Genomic DNA, 21,722 nt, shown 5'->3' with positions numbered 1-21,722 from the left:
ATTTTTGACCGTTGCCGCTCATCCAAATGTTCGGCCTTGATGTAACAACATTCATAATTAAGTAAATGTAACACCCTTTTCACCCTGGTTACACGTTTAATTTGCCCAGTACGTATTTAGTAGAGTTGTGCCCCCTAAATCAGGTCTCTAGTAATTGTGTGCTCAAAGTGCACCAGATTGAAGCATTTTACTATAAAATGTTCACAAAAAAATCTTCCCGAGGGGGAATACCCCCGGACCCCCCTAGAGGATATCACGTCCACCCCCCAATTCAAACATGTTCATACAATACTGAGTACATTTGAAGCCATTTTGACGTCGATTACCACTGTCAATAAGTTTCTTTTTTTGCAGTGTATTTGTCTTTTGTAGAGATTTTTCATTTATCTTTACACATAAAATGTCGCCTAAAATCTCACCTAGGGCAGCAAATTGTCTAGAACCGGCCCTGGTACTAGGCCTAAAGAGCCTTTCTTGTGCTGACACATAGAAACAAATTGGCGGGGCGCACTTTGCACGCGCACACAATAAAAAATTCCACGCGCTCCGCGCTCACATTATGCTGGGCCCACGTGCCTTAGCACCGCTGCTATGACTCTATCCTGGGGGAAACACTGCTTGCCCATTCAGTCAAAGAGAAAATAATACTCTACACTGCCACCGTTTAAAGAAGAAACATTTTTACTTTTTGACTCCTTTTTAAAAAAAAGTTTACTTTTAAAGGGGCCATTTTATGCTCATTTTCAGGTTCATATTTGTAATTAGCGCCTCTCCTGTGACATGTCTCCATGCTTTACTGTTTAAAAATATCTGTATTTTTCTCATACTGCCTGTGCTGCAGCACCTCTTTTCACCCTCTGTCTGATTGGTTAGCTGGCCGACTCTGTTGGAAGCTCACAACTTTGCCAAGTACATTGTAACATCTACATTGCCTGTTTTTAAACACACTTATCTCAAATTCTATTTCCATTTCAAATTCACTATCTCTGTTAATGTAAATGTAGGTATACTGCTGGCTCATTTCGCCTCAGTCATCTTTAATTTAACACTGAAAGTATTCAATTAAACATTACATTACACATTTACTGAAATGCTTAAGGACCACTACATTGAAAATATTCAATATAGGTGAATATATAAGTTATTGTTGCTTTTCTGAATCTCTTCGTATCTCCCTACATGTGTGTCACTCTCACACATTAATGTAAGACTAATTCAGTTGTGTCATATAGAATGTATTAATGACGTCTTACCTTGTGTACTTCTTACAGTTGATGAGGCAATGAAAATAAATAAAAAAATTACAACTGCATGTGAAAAACAAGAGGCAACCATTGTGTCACTAAAAAAGGTATGTGGAAAAGAATGCTTAATGATTTAGCATTTTTTAACTGCATCCATAGTCAATACTGTAAAACTGTATTCAAACCATTACAGTTCCATGGTTGTCTAAGAAATAGCCTGTAAGAAATACAATTGATTCACAGAAACTAATCAACTTGGATTATTCTCTACTTTTACAATTTGTTCATGCATGGTGCTTTCTCAGGAGGTGGAGGAGGTTAGTAACAAGCTGATCAAAGCCAAGATGTCTTCAGTGAGATATGACCAGGCCCAAAGTCCTACAGGCAGGGAGCAGCATTTCCAGCAGCTGCACCAGAAACTCAACATGGTAACAATCAGTGAAAAGGATCATAACAGGAAGATAATAGCCTCAAAGCAATATGATACTGATCAAGATCACACTGATAAATAATCACACTTAGCAGGTAAGCTATAAGTATTTCATTATTATTCTGTATTTCTGTTTAGGAAACTGAAATGAACAAGAAACTAAGAGAGGAAAATGAAGCTGTGAGAGCAGAAAAGCAGGTACAAAACTAGAGACAAAACCTGATGCTTTTTCTGCACTGGGTGTGGTCATCTTGGAGGATTCATTTCTGTTCAAAATACAATTTAAAGGGTTTTTTCTTTCACTGGAGGAAGTGAAAATAAGCTAGAAGCACGCTTCATTGGTCGATGAAGTGTCATGTTGCATGACTTCATTATGTACACAAAAATGTATATGTGTGTGTTTGTATAGGAAGTGATGAGGGCTATGCAGCACGCCCAGCAGCTGCTGCTGTGTCAGACGCAGACAGTCAGCAGAGTCGATCTGGAGATGAAGACACAGAGAGAGCAGCAGCAGGTCACACACTTTCATCCTCTGCTGATTCATGAACATAACTGTTCATATTGTTCCCATAAACATCAATACAGATTTGTAGCTCACATGCTACTGCTGTCCATACTAAAAGTACTTTTTAATTAGATTAGATTAGATGTACTTTATGGATTCCAAATTGGGAAATTGTTACAGCAGGATGTTTACTAATAATAAAATGAACAGGAAAATATATAAATATCCACATTAGAAATAAAAAAGAGTTCTATTGAGTATCTATAGGACTGGCCATATACCCATCTTCCAGAATGGGGTTTATTTAAAAGACACCTACAGCTGTTTACAATTATAATGGGCTGTTAACAGGAAACAGAAAGAAATTATTTTTATGCTTTTCGGGTTTTCCCCTTCCTGTAGTGTGTTATACGTTTTGGTGCATGTAAATGGGCTGCAAAGGCTTACACCCCTGTGTTCCCTCCAGAGGGTTTCTCTCCCACACACTCCCCCACCCCCCCCCTGCCTAAAACACCTCCATTGGACTCCTTTGTTTACTTCTGTAATATAGTGACATCACTTTGTGACACTCGTGTTACTATTGGCTAGAGATCCGACACATCACGTCATGATTTGTTAAGGGGCGGAATATATCTTAGCGATTGATGAATCACAACAGAGCCAGCCAGCTAACCAATCAGAGCAGACTGGGCTCTGGTTTGAGACAGACGGTGTTTCTCAATGTCGAGGATGCTTCCTTGGTAGGACATGTCTTCCGAGTCACTTCCTTCAGAAGCGAGGCAAGAATCCTTCCTAGCCTCGGAAAACAAGAATGGTGGAACAAGCTTACAGGTTACAGGTGACAGGTGAAAGGTGAAAGGTGACAGGTAACGGGTTACAGCTAACGGGTTACAGGTGACAGGTAACAGGTGACAGGTGTGCCTCATATGCGAGGCCCCGCCTTAAATGGAGCGTGATTTCCGCCAAAGATTTGGAAATTGGTCCCTGCACAAAGCATTGTGGGGATTTTAAGACCGCGGAGGATACACAAGTGCAGCCTCGAAATGTCTCGCTACGAAGGACGCCTGGTTGGTAGAATTCCAAGGAGCCTGGACATTGGAACAGTCCTTCGGCGGGACTCGATGACGTAGCATCCTTGAAATAGTGGCTCTGGAGCAGCCTTCCTTGACATTGAGAAACACCCAGAGGGTGAAAAGAGGTGCCGCAGCACAGGCAGTATGAGAAAAATAAAGAGATTTTTGAACATTAAAGCATGGAGGCATGTCACAGAAGAGACACTACATACTGATATGAACCTGAAATTAGCATAATAGGGCCCCTTTAATTGTTGTTCAGTTTGATGCCTTAAAATAACTAAGTCAACATTTATTTTTATGATAGAGAATGTGGTGTATTTTTACAGGTCGATCCATGTATTGGCCTCACAAGGGCTTTTTCAGGGTCTATTTAAATGATTATGGAGTCAATTTACACAAGGACAGAAATAAATAACGGCCATAGTTTCTTCCCATCAATGTGATGAATGTGCTGTTGTATATCAACACATATACATAAGTGAATACGGTCCCCCCCCCTCGCCTTTGTTTACCCCATTTATGGCTTTACACTTTACTGTTCTCTTTTCTTCTCTCTGTTCTCTCGTTTTTAATTCGCCTATTCATTCATTTATTAAAATCATTATTAAAATGACACAAGCCAACTGATTTGTATTAGCAAAAAGTCCTTTCTCTATCCAGGCTGTTTAAGACCTTCTGTTCACGTTAAATAAACACATAAAAATTTAGTATTGCATTAAAAATCCTATGGGTGATTAATTTTACTGCAGGCCCTTAAGCAGGAGCACCGGGCGATGCGGGAGAAAAGCAAGGCCCTGGAAGACAAGGCGGGCCGACTGATGGAGAGCTACACGGCTTCACAGAACAGCTGGGACAAAGAGGTAGAAGAAAAAGTGTGGGAGAAGCAGTGTGATGTTGACATTTTTATATGACACAAAAATATTTTCACAAGGTAGATTATAATGCCAGAAAAAGAAAAATGGAAGTGATTTATTGTTGTTTGCTTTACTGAAACATCTTGAAAGAGAAATCATGTCCCTTTAAATCTGTCTCTGTGCTTTTGCATTCAACAGAAGGCCATGTTTCTGGGTCGCATCAGGAGTGAGCATCAGGAACTTCAAACTGTGAAAGAGGCTAACGTCGAGCTTCATCAGAAAAACTCTGAACTGTCCTCACAGGCTTCAGTGCAGGCTCAGCATAGAAAGGAATTGGAGGTACAAAACATTATATTCATCATAATTAAATCCTTCATTATTATGTTTATATTAATATTCATTCATTTTATTCTAGAATGTTGCATCTATAACAACTTAATTTTCTCTCGGGAAAAATACAATATTCTTATAATTAGAAAAACAATAATTAATAATAATAATAAGGCTTTATTTTATAGCACTCTACCTACAGATGATGAGGCTCAAAGTGCCTTAACAATCTGGCAAATAACATAAGACAAAAAAAAAAAAAGGATATTCAATTTAAGTTAGAGGTTAAAATAATCTGCACACATGAAACCTTTGTACCCACTCCATTCCGTAAACGGAAATGGACACAATTAATAAATACAGTACTAATATAAAAAAATGTAAACGAATAAATTGAGCAATTAAAATAAAGGCCAATAGAGATGGGGCTATTGTTCATATAAAGTTATGTTAAAAAAAGTACGTCTTTTAAATATGTCTGTGACAAAGACAAAACAAACTTTGTTGTTGTGATATGAACTTGTGACAAAGGTATTTCAGTACCGTCGCGATGCTGATTAATATATGACTGAATTCTTAAATGAGTTAGTTAGTGAACCTGTATGTGGTGTCACCTACTGTAACAAGTGTGAATAAAAGCAAATGTAATTGAACAAAGGAACATCCAACATGTGTGGTTGATAACAAAAACACTTAACAACATCAACAAAACTCCACTACATCCATTAACCACACCTCTGATGGGGTTGTGTTAATAGGTGAAATAAAAGCAATTGTTTAGCTTCAACACCTGCCTTTTTATTTTTCTATACACAGATGAGAGACATCAGTCCGAGCCACAGTGATTCTACAGAGGTCTTCTCCACTTTAGTGGAGGGAATCAGAGGAGAGGAAACTCTTAATGAACCCTTCTCCAGCGCAGAGCTTAGCTCTGGCAGCTTGCAGCACTTGGCCTCCATTCAGACCAGATACCCAGACTGTCTGGAGGACAGTGGAGCTGCGACAGAGATAGTCACCACTGGAGCAACTGGAGGTCAGCCAGCTACATACAAACATACAGTAGATAAACATACACAAATAACTTGTTTCATAGTGAGACATCAACACAGCATTTCACTAAGATCACACAAGCAGTTTGTTAAAGGAAAACAAGACAGCCATATTCTGAGTGGTGCCAACATGTATCATGGTAAATGTTTTAAAGCACAAAGCTAAAGTGGCAAAGTGAGGACATCTTTTTGTAGGATCCGAAAGTTGGCATCACAATTTTTAAGATGCATAGAAGCTTCAGACATTCACCAGTGGGGTATTGCCTGATATATTTTATCTCTTAGAATGCAACGTGAAAACCTCTAAAAGCACCGTTTATGGGTATCCAACTAAAAACATCTTTAAACATATTTTTTACTTTGAGACAAGGGACCTGACATTGTTTTAACTCATTTCCAGGTTTGAGGACTAATTCCTAAGCCAATGTATTACTTTTATTCTTGAAGCTGTGGCATTTAATGACTGATACAATTTGACCAACTGTTGAAAATCCTTTTTTTTTTAAACAGTAGTTGCTGTATCAAGCCCCGTCCACAGGTCTATTGATGTTTCTGTGGACTCGCAGATCGAAGAGGGGGAAAGAAACGAGGAAGAGCAGTGTAATAGAGAAGAAGTCCAAGGAGAAAAGAGAGGAACGCTCATGGCCCAAACAACAGATAGAGCCGACGGAAGAGAAGATAGCCTGTTCTCAACAGAAGATGCAGGGGACCCCCAAACAGAAACAAACGATATAGCAGAGGGAGAAGAGACATGTGGAGCGGAGGAGAGAGGAAAGACAGGGCTGCACACAGCAGAAATCCAGATACGGGTCCAGACGACTACTGATATGACTATGGAGAAGAGCAACACACAGCAGGTTGTTGACTCCATGGACGCTGAGCCACCTCTGACTGACTGTGAGCCCTCAGACTGCTCTCACAGTCTTCCTCAGACAGTCAGTGAGAAGGATGCTGACTACAGCCATATGAAGAAAGAATATGAGACCAGGAAAGAAGGACATTTGGTCTGTTCTGATGAGCAGCAAAGTCTCGGTCTTGAGACAAACGTAAATCAACAAATGCAACGTCTCGGTCATAATGAGGTCCAGACCTTTGCTGAGTCACTCGCTCATCCGCCAAGTCCCATTCCAGTTTTTGAGAAAAAAACGGAAGACAAAATATCCGAGATATCATCAGCCAATAAACCCACTGATCTTTCTGTACCATTAGCTGCTCAGTTGGATGGTACTGTCAGTATCCAAGAGTCGGAGCGAGTTACAACACAAGCGAGTAACCCTTCTGACATCACTAGAAACATGAAGCTAACAGATGAAATTGGTGATACGCCTGTGAGGGAAGAATGTGTGTTGGTGACAACAGAGGTTGAACAACAAGCATTACCTCAAAGTCAGGACATCTCAGAGCAGAATGTACAGCTGAAGTCTCCTGTAGCCAATGGTGATGATGATGGTGATTCAAATGCATGTAAAAAGAAGGAAGACCAGTCAAATGCTGAGACACTTGATAACATTGAGGATCCTCTGGAAAAATCTAATTTGAAGGACATCTGTGCTGATATCACAATGGGAACTGTTGACCTTGAATCTCAGGTTGAGACTCTTAGCTGTCGGGAGCAACTGAAAAATGACAAAATAGAAGATGCAGGAGATGCAAAGATGACTACAAGTCAAACTGATTTGAAGCTGTTCATCCATCAAAGTCATGGAAGTAATGCATTGCCGGGCAATAGCAGCATAAATGTTAATGAAATGCTGCATGAGGGTACTTCAGAGTTGTCTCTGTCCAGCAATACGACTTACAGGTCGTCCTTGGACTGGGCCGGTGCTAAGAGAAAAAATTCAGAAGCCTCCACCTTACATCCGTCTGCTCAGGTATTACAAAAAGAAAATGCTAGAATTACCACTTGGTGGCCTTTAAGTGAGATTGGGATTGGTTGTGGGTAAAAGGATTGTTTGTGGTATAAGGAATTTAACTTTAGTTTTTACAGCTTTATAAACTGTACAGAGCAATACTTTAAAGGTCCCATGTCATGCTTTTCCGGTTATTACCCGTCCCCTTGTGTGTTATGAAGGTTTTTCTGCATGTAAACGGTGTGCAGAGTCAAAACCCTTAAAGTACACCCTGTAGCGAGTAAAACTCTAACACAGAAAATACCTCCCCAAAACGCCTCGTTGGTGAAACGTCATCATCCATTTGATTCTTCCGGGTACGTGCTTACGAAAGCACGTACCCGGAACTAAATGGGCCAATCCGTGGAGCCGTTACGTTACGTCCGCGGAGCCGTTACGTTAAGCCCCCGCTGATTGGTCCAAATTGACCAATCCACACACACACTCAGTGCAGGCAACTCTGCTGATTTCTGCTCCCTGCTGCAGGCTGACAGTTGGGATCGCGGCGAAATTCTCTCTGCAGACCCATTCTCACAGCGTTTATCAACCGATAAACCTTTTTCTTACTCAATATCAAGCCACACTTATTGTTTTTATTTCGGCTGTGACTTTGTGTGTGTTCAGGTTGAGTTTGGCTGTGTTTGGCTATCTATCGCTAAACAAGGAAATCACACCTCCACGGAGCTCAGCGCGATTCACAACTTATCGACCAATCAGAGCACACTGGACTCACAGGGAGGGGGGGGGGAGCTGCAGCGAGCCGTTTAGTGGAGAAAGTGAATACTGCTGAATACACATACTTTACAGAGATGCTGTATGCGAAACCAATGTGAGTTTGGAAAATTGCACAGTATTTTTCTATTTTAGTATACCTCAACAATGGAATTATGATCAGTGGAAATGGCCATGACATGGGACCTTTAATACTTGCGCTGTATTTGTGTAGTGTTACAGTGTATTTATTTTCAATTAATGTTTAAAATAAGTAGTTTATCCTATCTGGTTGACTTGTAAGGTGACACAAAACCATAGGTGCAAGGGAAGCGTATTTTGGTAGACTGTCCTAACAAGTTGCATCGCAAGGGCTCCATTGACATAATGCTATTGTGATTTTTAAATCTTACACATTTTGTCCAGTAGGATAGGATCTACATATTAACACCACATTGCTGCACGTCATCAGCGCTAAGCTAACGGCAGCGCCATGATGCTAAGTACTCTCATTAAGCCACTCAAACATTTACCAGTGGGGTATTATATTATACTGATGTACTTTATGTTCTAGGACAAAATGTGAAAAGCTCTTCAGCGTGTGTTAACCAGAGAGCTTATTTCAGGCATTTAACCAAAAGCTCATTCAAAAAAACATTGAGTTCGAGACGATAGACCCAGGGTTTTCGAAAATCCTTATTGATTTCTGTTTGTTTTTTTACTCATAACTGCACCACTTTATTAATGGATACTACTATTGATAATGGATACACTATATAATTGGTATTTTTATGATGGCTTTTTTGCTCCATATCAAATATTTGTGTTTCTATTCAGGGACCTCCTATGTCTGAACAGAATACAAGTGATTCCAGTGGACTCAGACACTGCACCATACCCTTGTTTCTCAAAAGCAAGCGCACCAAAGGTGATGGTTGCATTTGTGCTACATTCAAAAATAAAGCATCTCTCCAAGTAGTACTGCTCCACTTTTAACCTCTTACATAGTGACCTCTCAGTGTACATCTGTATTTCATACCATCACCAATAATCACTCATTCTTACCCTCTTGCCGTTCTTGCCTTCTCACCTCATTCTTTCTAGTCCCCTTGGTGATTAGCAAGGTGTCGGATCTGTTGAATGCCTCCAGTGTCACTGGGACTGCAGCGTCCACACAGAGACAACAGCAGGGAGAGCGGAAAGATTCGGGAGAGACCTGCAAAGAGACAACAAACATGGTCAGTTACAGAACAGATTATGAAGTAACAAGCTGTTCTTTCGTCACACACTTAAAGAATGAAAATCAACAATTAGCAATCTACAGAAACAGGCTTCTGCTTGAATCTGATCCCAGTATTATTGCAGGGCCATATTCTGCTCATTTTCAGGTTCATATTTGTATTTTGTGCCTCTACTGTGACATGTCTCCATACTCTGATGTTCAAAAAGCTCTTTATCTTTCTCATACTGCCTGTGCGGCAGCACCTCTTTTCACCCTCTGTCTGAAACCAGAGCACATGTCTGCTGTGATTGGTTAGCCCAGGGGTTTGCAACCTTTTTGACCAAAAGAGCAATTTCCCCCTTTTCCACCAATTTTTTTGTCTGGAGCCGCAAAACATATGTGATAGCTTGATAGCTTACAAAGTTGTATATATTGTTATATCATAGACAAAAACTACAGTTGTTTTGCATTTATTATTTATTACATTATAGAAAACTGTTTACCTCTAATAAAAAACAAAGAACTCTTATAAGGAGAATTAAAAAAGATACACAGGCCTACTTTAAAATTAATTAAACACAGCGCTTGGGGAGTCCTCTGCACATTTGAAGGAAAAAATATATAATTAAAATCGGCCCACTTTGAAATAAATAAAACATATAGCTGCACCCTAAAAAGAGTTAAGTGATTGAATTATGACTGAAGATCGTCAGCTGTCTTTCTCTTCCGTTTTTCTCCTCGATGCGTAAAGGCTGCAGCACCTTTAACAACTTATCTCTACATATCAAACATGCCGGTAAGCCAGCATCGTTTGCTGTGAAAGCATATAACTCTGTCCACGCAGAATTAAATCCTGTGTTCAAAAACCTATATTCCACACTACAGGAAAGGGAAAACCCCAAGAAGCATGATAGGGCCTCTTTTTACAGCACCGATAAATAACATACCCCTTCTATACTGTATATGTATTATATATATATTTTCATTTGTATTGATGTGGATTTTTCTCATAATATTTCTTTGAAGAGATCATCATTCTGTGTGTAAATGTGTAATCTGTAAATGTAAAACACATTCCACAAATGCTACAAAATTGGGAAACTCCTCAAAACACACATTCAACAATTAAAAAAATAAATATGTGAAAATGAATTGATTTGAATAAAAAGCATTTCTGAATATTTCATAATATGAATATTATAAGTGTATTCTAAACTTGTTGATTTGAATTTTACACAGGTGCATTTTACACATTCGGACACTTTTGGATGGCCTGCTGACATCTTAGTTTCCACATTTATAGTAAGAGTATAGTAACTGCTGTTTCTGTTTTCAAAGGCAATTAACACATATTCTTTAATTTATTGTGTAAATATGACACAATGAGGTGTTTTGTGTGTGTTTGCTGGTTTTATGTATATGATCTAATTCACTTTTTTTGCATTTGTGGAAGGCTAATGAAAATGTACAGATTACAGCTTTATACATGGATTATCGATCTGTTCACACAAATAATATTGAGACAATTTACCTTCATATGATGTATGAGTGGATATATATAGATATATAATCCCAATATATAGCTATGTAGATCATATGATTTCAAGTAATATTAGTAATATTACATCACAGTAATACACAATTATACCTTGATGCTGAGCAGCAGGAAACGGCCACATTATGTGGTTCACATAGAAACACATGAGATGCTCTATCAAATAATTAGTTTGAGGTCATTTCGTTTTCCACAGATTCTAAGCTTCATCATTTTATAAAATGTGTCTGAGTGGACCCCATGGGAAATGAAATCTAGAGCTTAATGCATATGTCTGTTATATCAACCTGACATCTTTAGAAAGTAGACATAAAGCTTTTTCAACATTGTTGTGGTGCAAAGAACTCAGAATGAGCTAGCACATAAAGGCCAAGGCAAAATATACAGTAAGATATAATAGATGTATAAAGCTCTGACAAATGTCCGGCGGTGAGTGAAAGGAGGTCGCTGATGTACCCTGAACTCGAAAACGTCCCGTTGATAGCCAGACAGACAGAATGAATGACCTGTGGAAGAACATGGGCCTAATGACGCCTGGGTTACTCTCCTCTCTCACTTACTCAGTCTTTATCCATGTCCTCACTCTTTCTCTTCCTCTCTCACTTCATCATCCATCTCTCACTCACTCACTTTCTCTGTCCTCTCACACGCTCTCATTGCCTCTTTTGTCACCATCACCGCAAACCGTCACTCTGTGCTTTATAAGATCCAGGTGCTGGCAATTGAGAGAGATAGAGTGGAACAAGCCTAGAGAATGAGAAAAAAAAAAACTGGTTTTACAAATTGTAGCGAGAGCCAAAGCCTTTATTTTCTGCAGACTGTGAACGCTGGGAACATCACGCAGAGTTCAGTCTGCGCCTGGATACATTCTCTGGGCTGGATACTGTTTCATATCAATTGCCACTGGTTATTGTCTGCCCCACATTTGTTTATTGGTTAATGTCCTTTTCACTAGAAAATGGAGCTGTCACTGGAGATTTGAGAAAGAATGAATTCCTTTTCCACAGCCTAAATAGAAGTTCACAGCTTGTGTTTGAGCTCTAGAACTTCAGTATTTGCCCTTTTTGGTGTCATTTTTACATACTGTAGGGGAGCAGAGCTTCTCTGTCCACTACTTCATTTCCAGTCAATACTTCTACAGCAGTCAGCAGACTGTCATGGCAGAACACCCCAGGGTAAGTCCATTTCTCATACATAAAGAGGACCAGAATTGCTATCGAGTTTCGATTTGGATTTTGCAGTGGAACCTCTCTTAAAAATGTGAATCACTAACTTTACATTGTCAAGAAGTCGTCAGTGTAAATTATTTATAAGATTTAAATAGTCCTCCAAAAAGGTTGCAAATTCAGCTACTGAACCTACCCAGGGAGAGTGAATAACCGAGTGAAGAAAAACACGGGGGCAGTCTTTATGTCTAACATCCATGTCCCACGCTAGTTAAAAAAGATATGATATTTTTACAAATAAGTTCCAAATGTTGGTTTTTACTCATTATTTGATCATGATATAAAGGTGATTTTCCTTATCGTTCATGTTGAGTGCATTGTTATAGGCCCCCACAGCTCAAATGTTGGCTTGTCATAGAAGAAAAGCACAGGTGCTACCAATAACCCTAACGATGGCTCCACTTTAGGAATGGGTCAAGAACCGTGATTGGCCGGTACTGAAATATTGATAAGCTGCTGGACAAACAGTGCCACAGGTGTTTGTGTTATGCTACGTTGGATGGTTAGGAACGCTCTGCTCAAAGAAGTACAGCATGTTTGACTGCTTGAACAAAGTGGCTGCTAACATTAGCATTACACCTACATATTTAGTGCAGTCTCCCATCTCCAAATGACACAGGTAGAGACGGCGAAGAGTCACAGAGCTGTCGGCAAGTTTTTACTAAAAGAATTACAGCCCTTCAGGATAGTGGATTTTAGTATGTTGAATAGCCAATAGCTAGCATTGCGTTAATCACTAACTACTTGCTTGGTAAGTCGGCCTAACTTCAAACTTTTTAAGTTTATAGTTTTTCACTTGTTATGTTCTATAGTTTGGAGATTATGGATAAATATTGGTATTGATAAGCAGCATGGTATCGATAAAATCGTTATGATAGCCATCCCTACTCTATTCAAGAGAGACAAGTGAGCCAGCAAGCACAATACCAGGACCCTGACATCAGACTAACCTTCATTAAATTCAACATTTACACATGTGCTTTTCATACTGTGAAAAGTCCAAATCTCCTCCGTGAGAAAGGCCTACAGTATTAGGACTGGAGTCATAGTTGCATACCAAAGCCACCTAGTGATCTCTTTTTCTTACACCAGGTGTAGCAGAGCTCCCACCTCAGCTGCAGGTCCCAGCACAGACGGGGACCTGTCCTGCTCCCAAGAAAGGGAAGACCAACAGGCATCGTTCAGAACCCAGATCTCCAAAATCGAACAGTTCCTCAACACAGAGAGGCTTCGTCTGCCCAAAAGACGGAAAACTGACAACTAAACCAAAAATGCACTCTTCGGTTGAGGGATGCTAGTGTTTCTACAAAACTCCTATGTTGCACGTATTTGTTAACGTGATAAGAGCCTTTGCTGTTAGAAAATGTACAACTGGTATTGTTTGGGCGTCAATAATTGCCTGTTCATATTACTGTTATGACAAAATAAGAGAACAGGGGAGTTATTACTCCTCTGAATGTTTAAATATGTATATTGCTAGAACTAAAGATGTTATCTTTACATACAGTTGTGTATGTATAAATCAGTACTGAAATACTCAAGAATAAAACATTTCATTTCAAACCTTTATTTAACCAGGTGGTCCCATTGAGATCATCGATCTCTTTTTCAAGGGAGACCTGCAGGATGGCTGACATTTGGATTTATTTCATGGATTTATTTTTAGCTTGTTGTATCAGTTCTCCAAATACTCTACAGTAAAAGATGTCAGACAACTATATTATCTGTTAGGAAGGAATTTGGATCTAACCCTGTTCTGTCCACCTTTTTGAAATTACATTTTGATCACAAAGGACCGTACAGCCAGACTTCTGATGCCTCAATGACCAGAGAGACAAAACTTGGCACAACAAACCCTACAAACAGCACTCTGTCCTTTTATAGCAACATTTATTGAAGGAACAAAACGGTAAATGTTACATTTTGTTGAGTGGTATCAAGCCAGATAAATAAACAATGAAGGCCAAGCACTGCTGTCAATTAGAGACCTTTAACTGTCACCATACTAATTAGCATTAATTAGCGTCATGGCCAATCAGGGTTACATGTCTCAGAGGAGCTCTAATTGTGTTGGCACCTTTGGTTGACACCATGTTGTGTCAGCTGCTGTTGTTGTTGTTGGGGAAATTACTACTAAGATAACAGCATCTTTGAACATCCATTAACATAAATTAAGAGATAACAATTAGCACCCGTCCCCTCTAAACCTAATCAACAAAATCAATTAGCAAATGTACAGTCTAATTAACACATCTCAACAAGCCTCTCGTTAACTTTATGTTCCCTAGAAGAGCAGATGGCCCCATGTGAGCATGAAGCAGCTGAACACAGTTGCTTGGCTTGTCATTCGTATGACTGCTGCATACAGTATTATGTGCTGTAGTAGATAAATAGGCTTTTGGATTTTCCCTGGAGGAATGCTTGGATCATAAACAGAGTGACAATAGAGAGCGATTTGTACGGTTATTCTGTACACAGATCTATTCACTTATGGAAACCTCAATGATCTTCAGCCATTGAAATCACATGTTTTACTGATATTTTCGACATACCTTTTCTATGTTTTTTTCTTTTTTTTACAAACTATACAATTAAATGTTTTATATTTTTCGACATACTATTCAATTACTATTTGACATAAATGAAATGTTTAGAATACTATGAGTTTTTCGACACAATATACTATGACTTTATGTCATATTTTAGACAAACTAAACTGACTTCTTTCACGACGTTTCGATATACTATGACTTTTTTTTCATATTATTGACGTCGTTTTTGACATAATTTACTCAACCTACTACACTTTTTTCATAATGTTTTCGACTTCATTACACATTTTATAAACAAACTATGATATGACTTTTTTTTTCATGTTTTGACAATCGATACTATTACTTTTCCGACATAGTATACTCTGACTTTAGGGATATTTTTGCCATACTATACTACAGTGGCGAACCGTGTCATAACTGGACCTTCTGTAGACACCCCTGTTTGTTTTATCTGAGTGTTCCAGGGTATTCTCTGAATATCTTGAAGGCCCTGACGGTTCACCACTGCTATACTATGAGTTTGTTCATGATATCTTTGACAAAGTAAATTAAGCAGCCTGTCCTCCTACAAAAACGACCATAGGCCGATTGTTCATGCCCTTATTACGACCCAGAGACATGTTTTAAAGTGTATGTTGTTTCTTACACGACCACTAGAGGTGCTCCCGGCCCGTTCATTGCAAACGCTCCGGAGGGACGTTTATTCACAAATAACCCTCTCTGGAAAATCCTAAATTGTGGAATAGTTTGGCCATTAAAATGCTTTTTGATTCGATTTCTGGCGAGAAGTGTATATTGTACTCTTAGAATCCACGTCCAGTCGATGTGTAGGATCTATAGTTTGATAAATATTACGAAGATGATCTGAGTTCTCGCCATGATAACGTGTATGCAGCTTCCATGTAAAGTTAGCGTGGGTGAAAACAGTTTTTCCGGTCTCGAAGTTTTCATAATAAAACCGGATATATTCCCCTCACTGTCAAATGATTACACAGTGATATCTGCATTACTCATCCACTAAAAAACATCAGTTTATCCTTGTTAATTACACAATGTTGATTAGTTTAAATTGTGTACAATGCTTTTGTGTTTTTAACCTTCGATTCAGAGAAACAAATAGTTTTTTCGGAGTTAAGACACTACAGTTTCCGAAGACACTACATTACCCAGAATTCCCAGCTATCGTTTGGGACTACAACATCCGCCTTGCTTTACAAACCCTGTGATTAGTCATCAAGCCCTGTGATTGGATGTTGGAGTGGCAGTGCGACAAGGTTACGCTGAGCGTCACAGCTCTATGAAATGGAATGGAACTACGGCAGGCTTTCCAAAACTGAAATTGGAAGGGTCCAGACCAGCCCCCCCCCCCCCCCCACGAACTAACACCATGCTGGCTATTGTGTGTTTCGAACATGTTCTATGGCACGTCTCTTATAGACGTTTTCGTATTTCCACAATTAGAAGTTGCCAGTATTAAACTGTGTACCCCGGGAGGTTTAGGGGATACGAAAACAGTGTGTTATCAAATTTAAAACATATCATTAATAAATGGGTTGATTATATATACCCACATGACACCTTAAGGTCCAGAAGGATGCTTTATTTAATTAGCTGGTCTTATGTCTGTGGACCCCTCCTGTTGTTCATTGATAGCCTGAAACATGCACTTGTCAAAGGGGGGGTTCAGAGGCAAATTTTTCAAATATGGCAGTAGCCATCGATCATTCTTAAGATAAGATAAGATATACTTTATGATCCCAGTTGGGAAATGTGTTTTGTTAAGCAGCATACTATTTTGTTCTTACTCCACTACAATTCAGGTTAACCCTGGTATTTTTTACCCACTACAATTTAGTTTAGTTACTCTTTGCAGATTCTGAATTAATGATGTGAAATATAAACAACCCGTTAAAATCAGACTTTAGTTACACCTGAGTCAAATTCAGGGAAGGTGATTGTAAGTGCCAAATAAACTATGGCAATATAATTGGACGTTAAGTACTTTGTCAGAACTAATATATTTATCTGTGGATAACCCCAACGTTTTTTTCCTTATTCAAAAGAAGACGCTTAATCTAAAGTATTATTTAATGTTTAAATAAAGACTTATTAGTTTGTCTGTTTTGCACATCCTCCTGTTAATATCTTTGTACTCCTGCACTAAAACTGTTTATTGTAGAGATCACTAAAGTATCTTCTTGAATATTTTATATTCTATATGTCTATCATGCTTCTTTTCAATTTTGTTGTAGTACTTTAATATTTAAATGTTTTCATCAATAAAACGTATTCAACAACAAAATTCAATAACGTGCTTTAACCATAGGCGGTGCCGTTAAAAAAAAAGTGGTGTATTAATAAAACATAATAATAGTCAAAATTAATATGACTATTAATTTATTGTGAATTAAAACAGACGGTAAAGGAAAATAACATTTTCAGTCCCTTGATTTGAAGCTTAATGCATTGTACCATGACTGTCATAGTGTAAGTCCAACTGCATGAGGAGTTGGAAGGTAGTAAATAAATATCTTAAAAATAGAAAAATCCCTTTCTATCAGCTGTTGTAACTTTTTGTTATGTGTAAATATAATTCACAATTTGGATCAAATTTAAAAGTCATAGCCGAATTAGTGTTTATACTGCAAGGAGACGTATTGTGTGAAAAGAAATCGGAAGATGTTGTTTTAAGTTGCTAATGATATTTTATGTCCACGTCACGTTTCAGTTTTGGGCGGCATTTCTTACAGTTTGTCAAAAGGTCTTCTGATCAGGGCTCTATAATAATATTACGGCAGTTATGTAATGATTTAATGCAGCCGACCATGTATTATAGAATGCCGTTATGTGGATGACTTCCAAAGAGAAATGGCAAGCAAGAACATTGAATAAAGTATTATTTTATTTTTTATAAAGGTTTTTAACGATTTCATATCATATAAACACCATTTCCCGAAATGCATTGCGGACTAAAACAAATATCAAAAACCCTCTGAATCAGAAAGAAAGGTTGTGTCTCTCAGCATCGAAGAGAAAAACCTATGGGAAAAAAAAAGCAATGTACATCAATTAACCAATAAATGTTGTATAAAATTAACAGATATCCTGTTAAATAATTTGATCATTGGTTTTATTTGAAAACGTCGAGACCTCGGAGAATACTGTTTTCACCAAGTAACTTTACATGGAGCTGCGCATACCCTGTTGACTTGATGAAAAAAATAGAACTTCCGAATCCCTGGAACATTCTGCTCACGTCCTGCAAATTAGAGTCCACGTTTTGGATGGTGGCCACAAGGTCTCTGCTTGGTCATCTTACTACACTTACTTGGATAATGAATACGCCCTGAAGACTGTTAATGTGGCTCATAAAGAAATCTGGAAGCGTTTGGAGCTGGCTTCTGCCACACTGCTGACCCTTATCCTTATTGGGAGGAAAGGGAGGAGAAGGCGGAGGGAGGTGTAGAATAAAAGGATGTTCATNAATGTGTTCTCTGCTTTTAACCCATCCTAGTACCAGGATTCTAGTATTAGGAGCAGTGGGCAGCTGTTGTACAGCGCCCGCCCTCACTCCGATTGCTCCCCGGGCGCTGTACAACAGCTGCCCACTGCTCCTAATACTAGAATCCTGGTACTAGGATGGGTTAAAAGCAGAGAACACATTTCACTGTGTGTGCTGTGTGCTCTGCATGTGTGACCATTAAAGAGGGTTTCATCCCTCCCAATTCTTCTTCTTCTTCAACACCCATATAAAACAGAACTGTAAACAGATTTACTTTTTCTTTCAACATTTATTTGAACAGCAAGTGGAGGCAAAAGTCACTGCACCCAAAACAATAAACCTGCTAGCTAACTAGCCTAAACTCAGTAACAGAATGTGGGCAACACGTTCTTCTCCACAGCCGCGCGACCTCTGAGTCAGACGTCACTTCCCCCTTTTCTATCCTACGGGTACAGCCGTACAGCCACTTCCCCTGAACCCCGTTTCCCTGCCAACCCCCCCCCCTATGCAAGCGCCTCCCTCTGAACCCAGGGCTCGCCACAATACTGTATACTCGATACACAAACTATACAAAAATGCCTTTACGCTTTGGAGCTCTTTTATCCATCTGTAAGCAACTGCCAGGTAAGCAAAAGAAAACAAAAAAAGGAGTGGCCGGAACACTTACAAATGTGGGCCGGTAGGATTTAGGCAAAGAAATTCTTTTTAAAAAAAAATGTTTTCCATTTTATTTTTTTATTTTTTTGGCCCTCCGGCCCACGCACTGCACCAGCCCACCGGGAGTTTGTATTCCCAATGGCCAGTCCGCTCCTGCTTCCGGCTGTACAATTCTCCGTTATCCAATGGGAATGGATGCTCACATTGCCTTTAACATCTTTGCGTCCGTTTATGAAGCTGAAGGAGCCTCGGCGAGCAACTGCACGCCCACGGGACCCTGACCAAGCGTCGCTCCTGGATGTTTAGGGAGTGAGAGTGTGTTGCCTCTGCAGCCTGTGTTGGATTGGCGTGAAGGTAATTGTAGGGAACATGACACATGCAACTTATAAAGCTACCATTCAAATTATCCAACTCTATTTAATTTTATTTATGTTTTTAAACATAAATAAATATTTATATATTTATCAAATGATATACTTGTTACAGCCTGGCAAAAGGGATTGCTGCAACATTCATGGGTGAAAATATATTATGCATCTTCACTGATTATGTCTTTATAACTGTAAAAAATAACATTGTATGCATTGTTTAAATGTGTAAAAATCTATATTTGTAAATGAAAGTAGGCTTTAAATAATTCTTACTTTGTCCAAGAGGGGGAGCCTCAACATTGAAAAGGACATGCATGTTATTTTTCACTCTGCTCATCTTCAAACCACCCTCTTAAGTTAAATGGAAACATGCATTCACAATACTAAAACACATAACACTTACAGTACAACACTGAACATACAGGGATAATGTTCTGTAATCAGGTTCAGAGAGTTCTTAAACTTGACTTAAGAGCTCAAATGTACAGTACTTGCCATTCAAATTGTTTTTTCTCAAGACTTGTTTGTAGACATTGAAATAATGTTTTTTATTATCTTTTACTTCCCTTGTACACTTTGACTCAGCTTCTTTGTCTTACTTCCCCTTATTAAGGTCTTTTGCACCTGTCATTGTGTATTTTTGGGTTCAGATTACATTTGATAAGTTTCAAATATCTTTAGTAAATCATTCATAATGCTGGGGCCCTGTTTATAAATGTGTTCTTACATTTGGAATTATTTTACTTTATATTATTATCCCAGGGTGCATATTCCTAAATAAAGTAGATTCAAAAAAGAAATAAATCATATTAATTGAAACAAAGAAAATCTGGCGGCAGATACCAGCAATGCTATTCAGTTTTTGGGATGTCTGAGCAAGAAGCTGGTCTGTGTGCACTGTATTGAATGACCATGGGTTTATGGTTTATACACAAAAACAATGGTGTCTTGGGGGAATATGGTCTGGGTATATGAATACAGAAATGGCAAAAATTGAGTAAAGCCCAAACCAAGTTTTATTGTCAGCACTCCCTACGACACCATCAGAAGAAGAGTGACTATTTAAATTGGCAGAAGACTCCCATTGGTGAAATTCAATGAGAAACAAAGTTCACGTCACTTTGTTGTTGTGCTTGGAGCACAACATTCTCATTCTTCTCCAGAGCACAGCCGGCAGGTGAAGGAGGTTGTTGGGGGCCGCAGGTTTCTGTCAGCCAGACTATTCATTGTGCTCTTTGGGGCCTTGATTGAGGATATCCTCTCAACAATTGCTGTGAGTGTTGAAACTGGTAAAAAGTTCTCAAACGTATATTCTTCCTCCAATCCATGTCCCAGTTACAAGCTGTAAACACTTGCATTTATTGGCCCCGAGATAATTGTTTATGTCTTGTTAAAATGCAGATCCACAGGTGAAGTTACACCATGTGAGTTTACCCATGCATGTGTGTATTTCTGGATTGAGGGGACAGTTCTTTACTGTGAATCTCTGCCAACCAAAGGCAGAGCAGTGATTTTTCAACAGCAAACCCTGAGGGTTGAACGGAAGTGCGCAGTTCGGTTTAATTATAGGAAAAACCAGGATGTGAATGTATTCGCCCTCTCGAAAAAGGAGATTTATTCTTGGTAAAAATGTCAAGTTGGTAAGATTGATCTCAAATGAAAGAGAGAAAAATAACCTGTATTCTTCAGAAGTAGGCCTTAAGTATTTAATATGGCTAAGATGCGATGTAGGCTAAGATGTTATGGATGTCAAGCTGCTGCGGAAGTCTGCCTCTTTCCTCCTTTAAAGAACCCTGGCAAACATATTGTAGTATTATTATGACAGGAGGAGATATCAGGCATTAGATTTGTCCCCTTTCACCTCTGCATAAAGGACCGCCGCCCTAGGTCTGAGGTAGCAGGAGAGCAATCAGAGCCCTGACCCGGTGATCTGATATTGTCTGTACTAATGTTTCAGGTCATTACACAACTTCCTCCCAACAGGCGCAAAATAGTCCAGAGATTGTTTTTTTGCTGAGAGGAGAGTGTGTTAACCCATACAGAGAACAATCCCACACACTCATCTTCTCTGTTGGACACATTTCACGATATTGGCCTTGCTTGAAATCAGCAAACAGGGTCGCCAATCTCTACAGATATAGACCACAATAGAAGTATGAAATACTTTCTTTGGCCAAATGGGAACTGAGCCATGTGTTCACACTTTCCCATGATCCTCTTTGGTGGTGAATGATGTGAAAACCCATAACCACCTACTGTGTCCGATTTGACGTCAGTTCGGATGGAATCTGTATCCGCTCGTTGTACACCCGTTTTTAAAAGATTTGGGTACGGAGGAAAAGAGAGAGGGTTTTATTTTCTGACGCTGCATGAGTTCCCTGACGCACCGGGGACACATATTTATGTATAAAAGACATCACAAAGTGCATTTTGCATGATAGGTCCCCTTTAATGTATATTTTCTTGTGTCTGACGCGTTGTGAGAAAGAACGTGCTTATATATTTACTTGTGTGCGCGAGCGTGACACGCATTGCAGACCGCAAGT

General features: G+C 39.1%; 1 protein-coding gene across 1 annotated transcript; it reads left to right on the top strand.

Annotated features, from left to right (window-relative positions):
- Nucleotides 1–1,821: 1,821 nt before the first annotated feature.
- ccdc73 (coiled-coil domain containing 73) lies at nucleotides 1,822–13,563 on the top strand. Its single transcript, XM_010772516.1, has 10 exons — nucleotides 1,822–1,872; nucleotides 2,084–2,188; nucleotides 4,005–4,115; nucleotides 4,308–4,448; nucleotides 5,256–5,472; nucleotides 5,999–7,359; nucleotides 8,926–9,016; nucleotides 9,193–9,326; nucleotides 11,955–12,040; nucleotides 13,184–13,563. Exons 1-10 carry the CDS (start codon nucleotides 1,822–1,824, stop codon nucleotides 13,353–13,355), a joined length of 2,469 nt encoding a protein of 822 aa, XP_010770818.1. The 3' UTR covers nucleotides 13,356–13,563.
- Nucleotides 13,564–21,722: the final 8,159 nt, after the last annotated feature.

The sequence above is a fragment of the Notothenia coriiceps genome, unplaced genomic scaffold (genome assembly GCF_000735185.1).
Source record: "Notothenia coriiceps isolate Sejong01 unplaced genomic scaffold, NC01 NC01_scaffold00011237, whole genome shotgun sequence".
In the NCBI taxonomy this organism is placed as follows: domain Eukaryota; kingdom Metazoa; phylum Chordata; class Actinopteri; order Perciformes; family Nototheniidae; genus Notothenia; species Notothenia coriiceps.
Note: the sequence above shows the minus strand (reverse complement) of the source record. Positions and strands in the feature narration are given on the sequence as shown.

Coding starts and splice junctions, on each gene's coding strand:
- ccdc73 (XM_010772516.1), top strand. CDS start 1,822: ATGAACAAGAAACTAAGAGAGGAAAATGAAGCTGTGAGAGCAGAAAAG. Junction 4,449..5,255: donor AGCATAGAAAGGAATTGGAG/GTACAAAACATT, acceptor TTCTATACACAG/ATGAGAGACATCAGTCCGAG. Junction 7,360..8,925: donor CCTTACATCCGTCTGCTCAG/GTATTACAAAAA, acceptor GTTTCTATTCAG/GGACCTCCTATGTCTGAACA.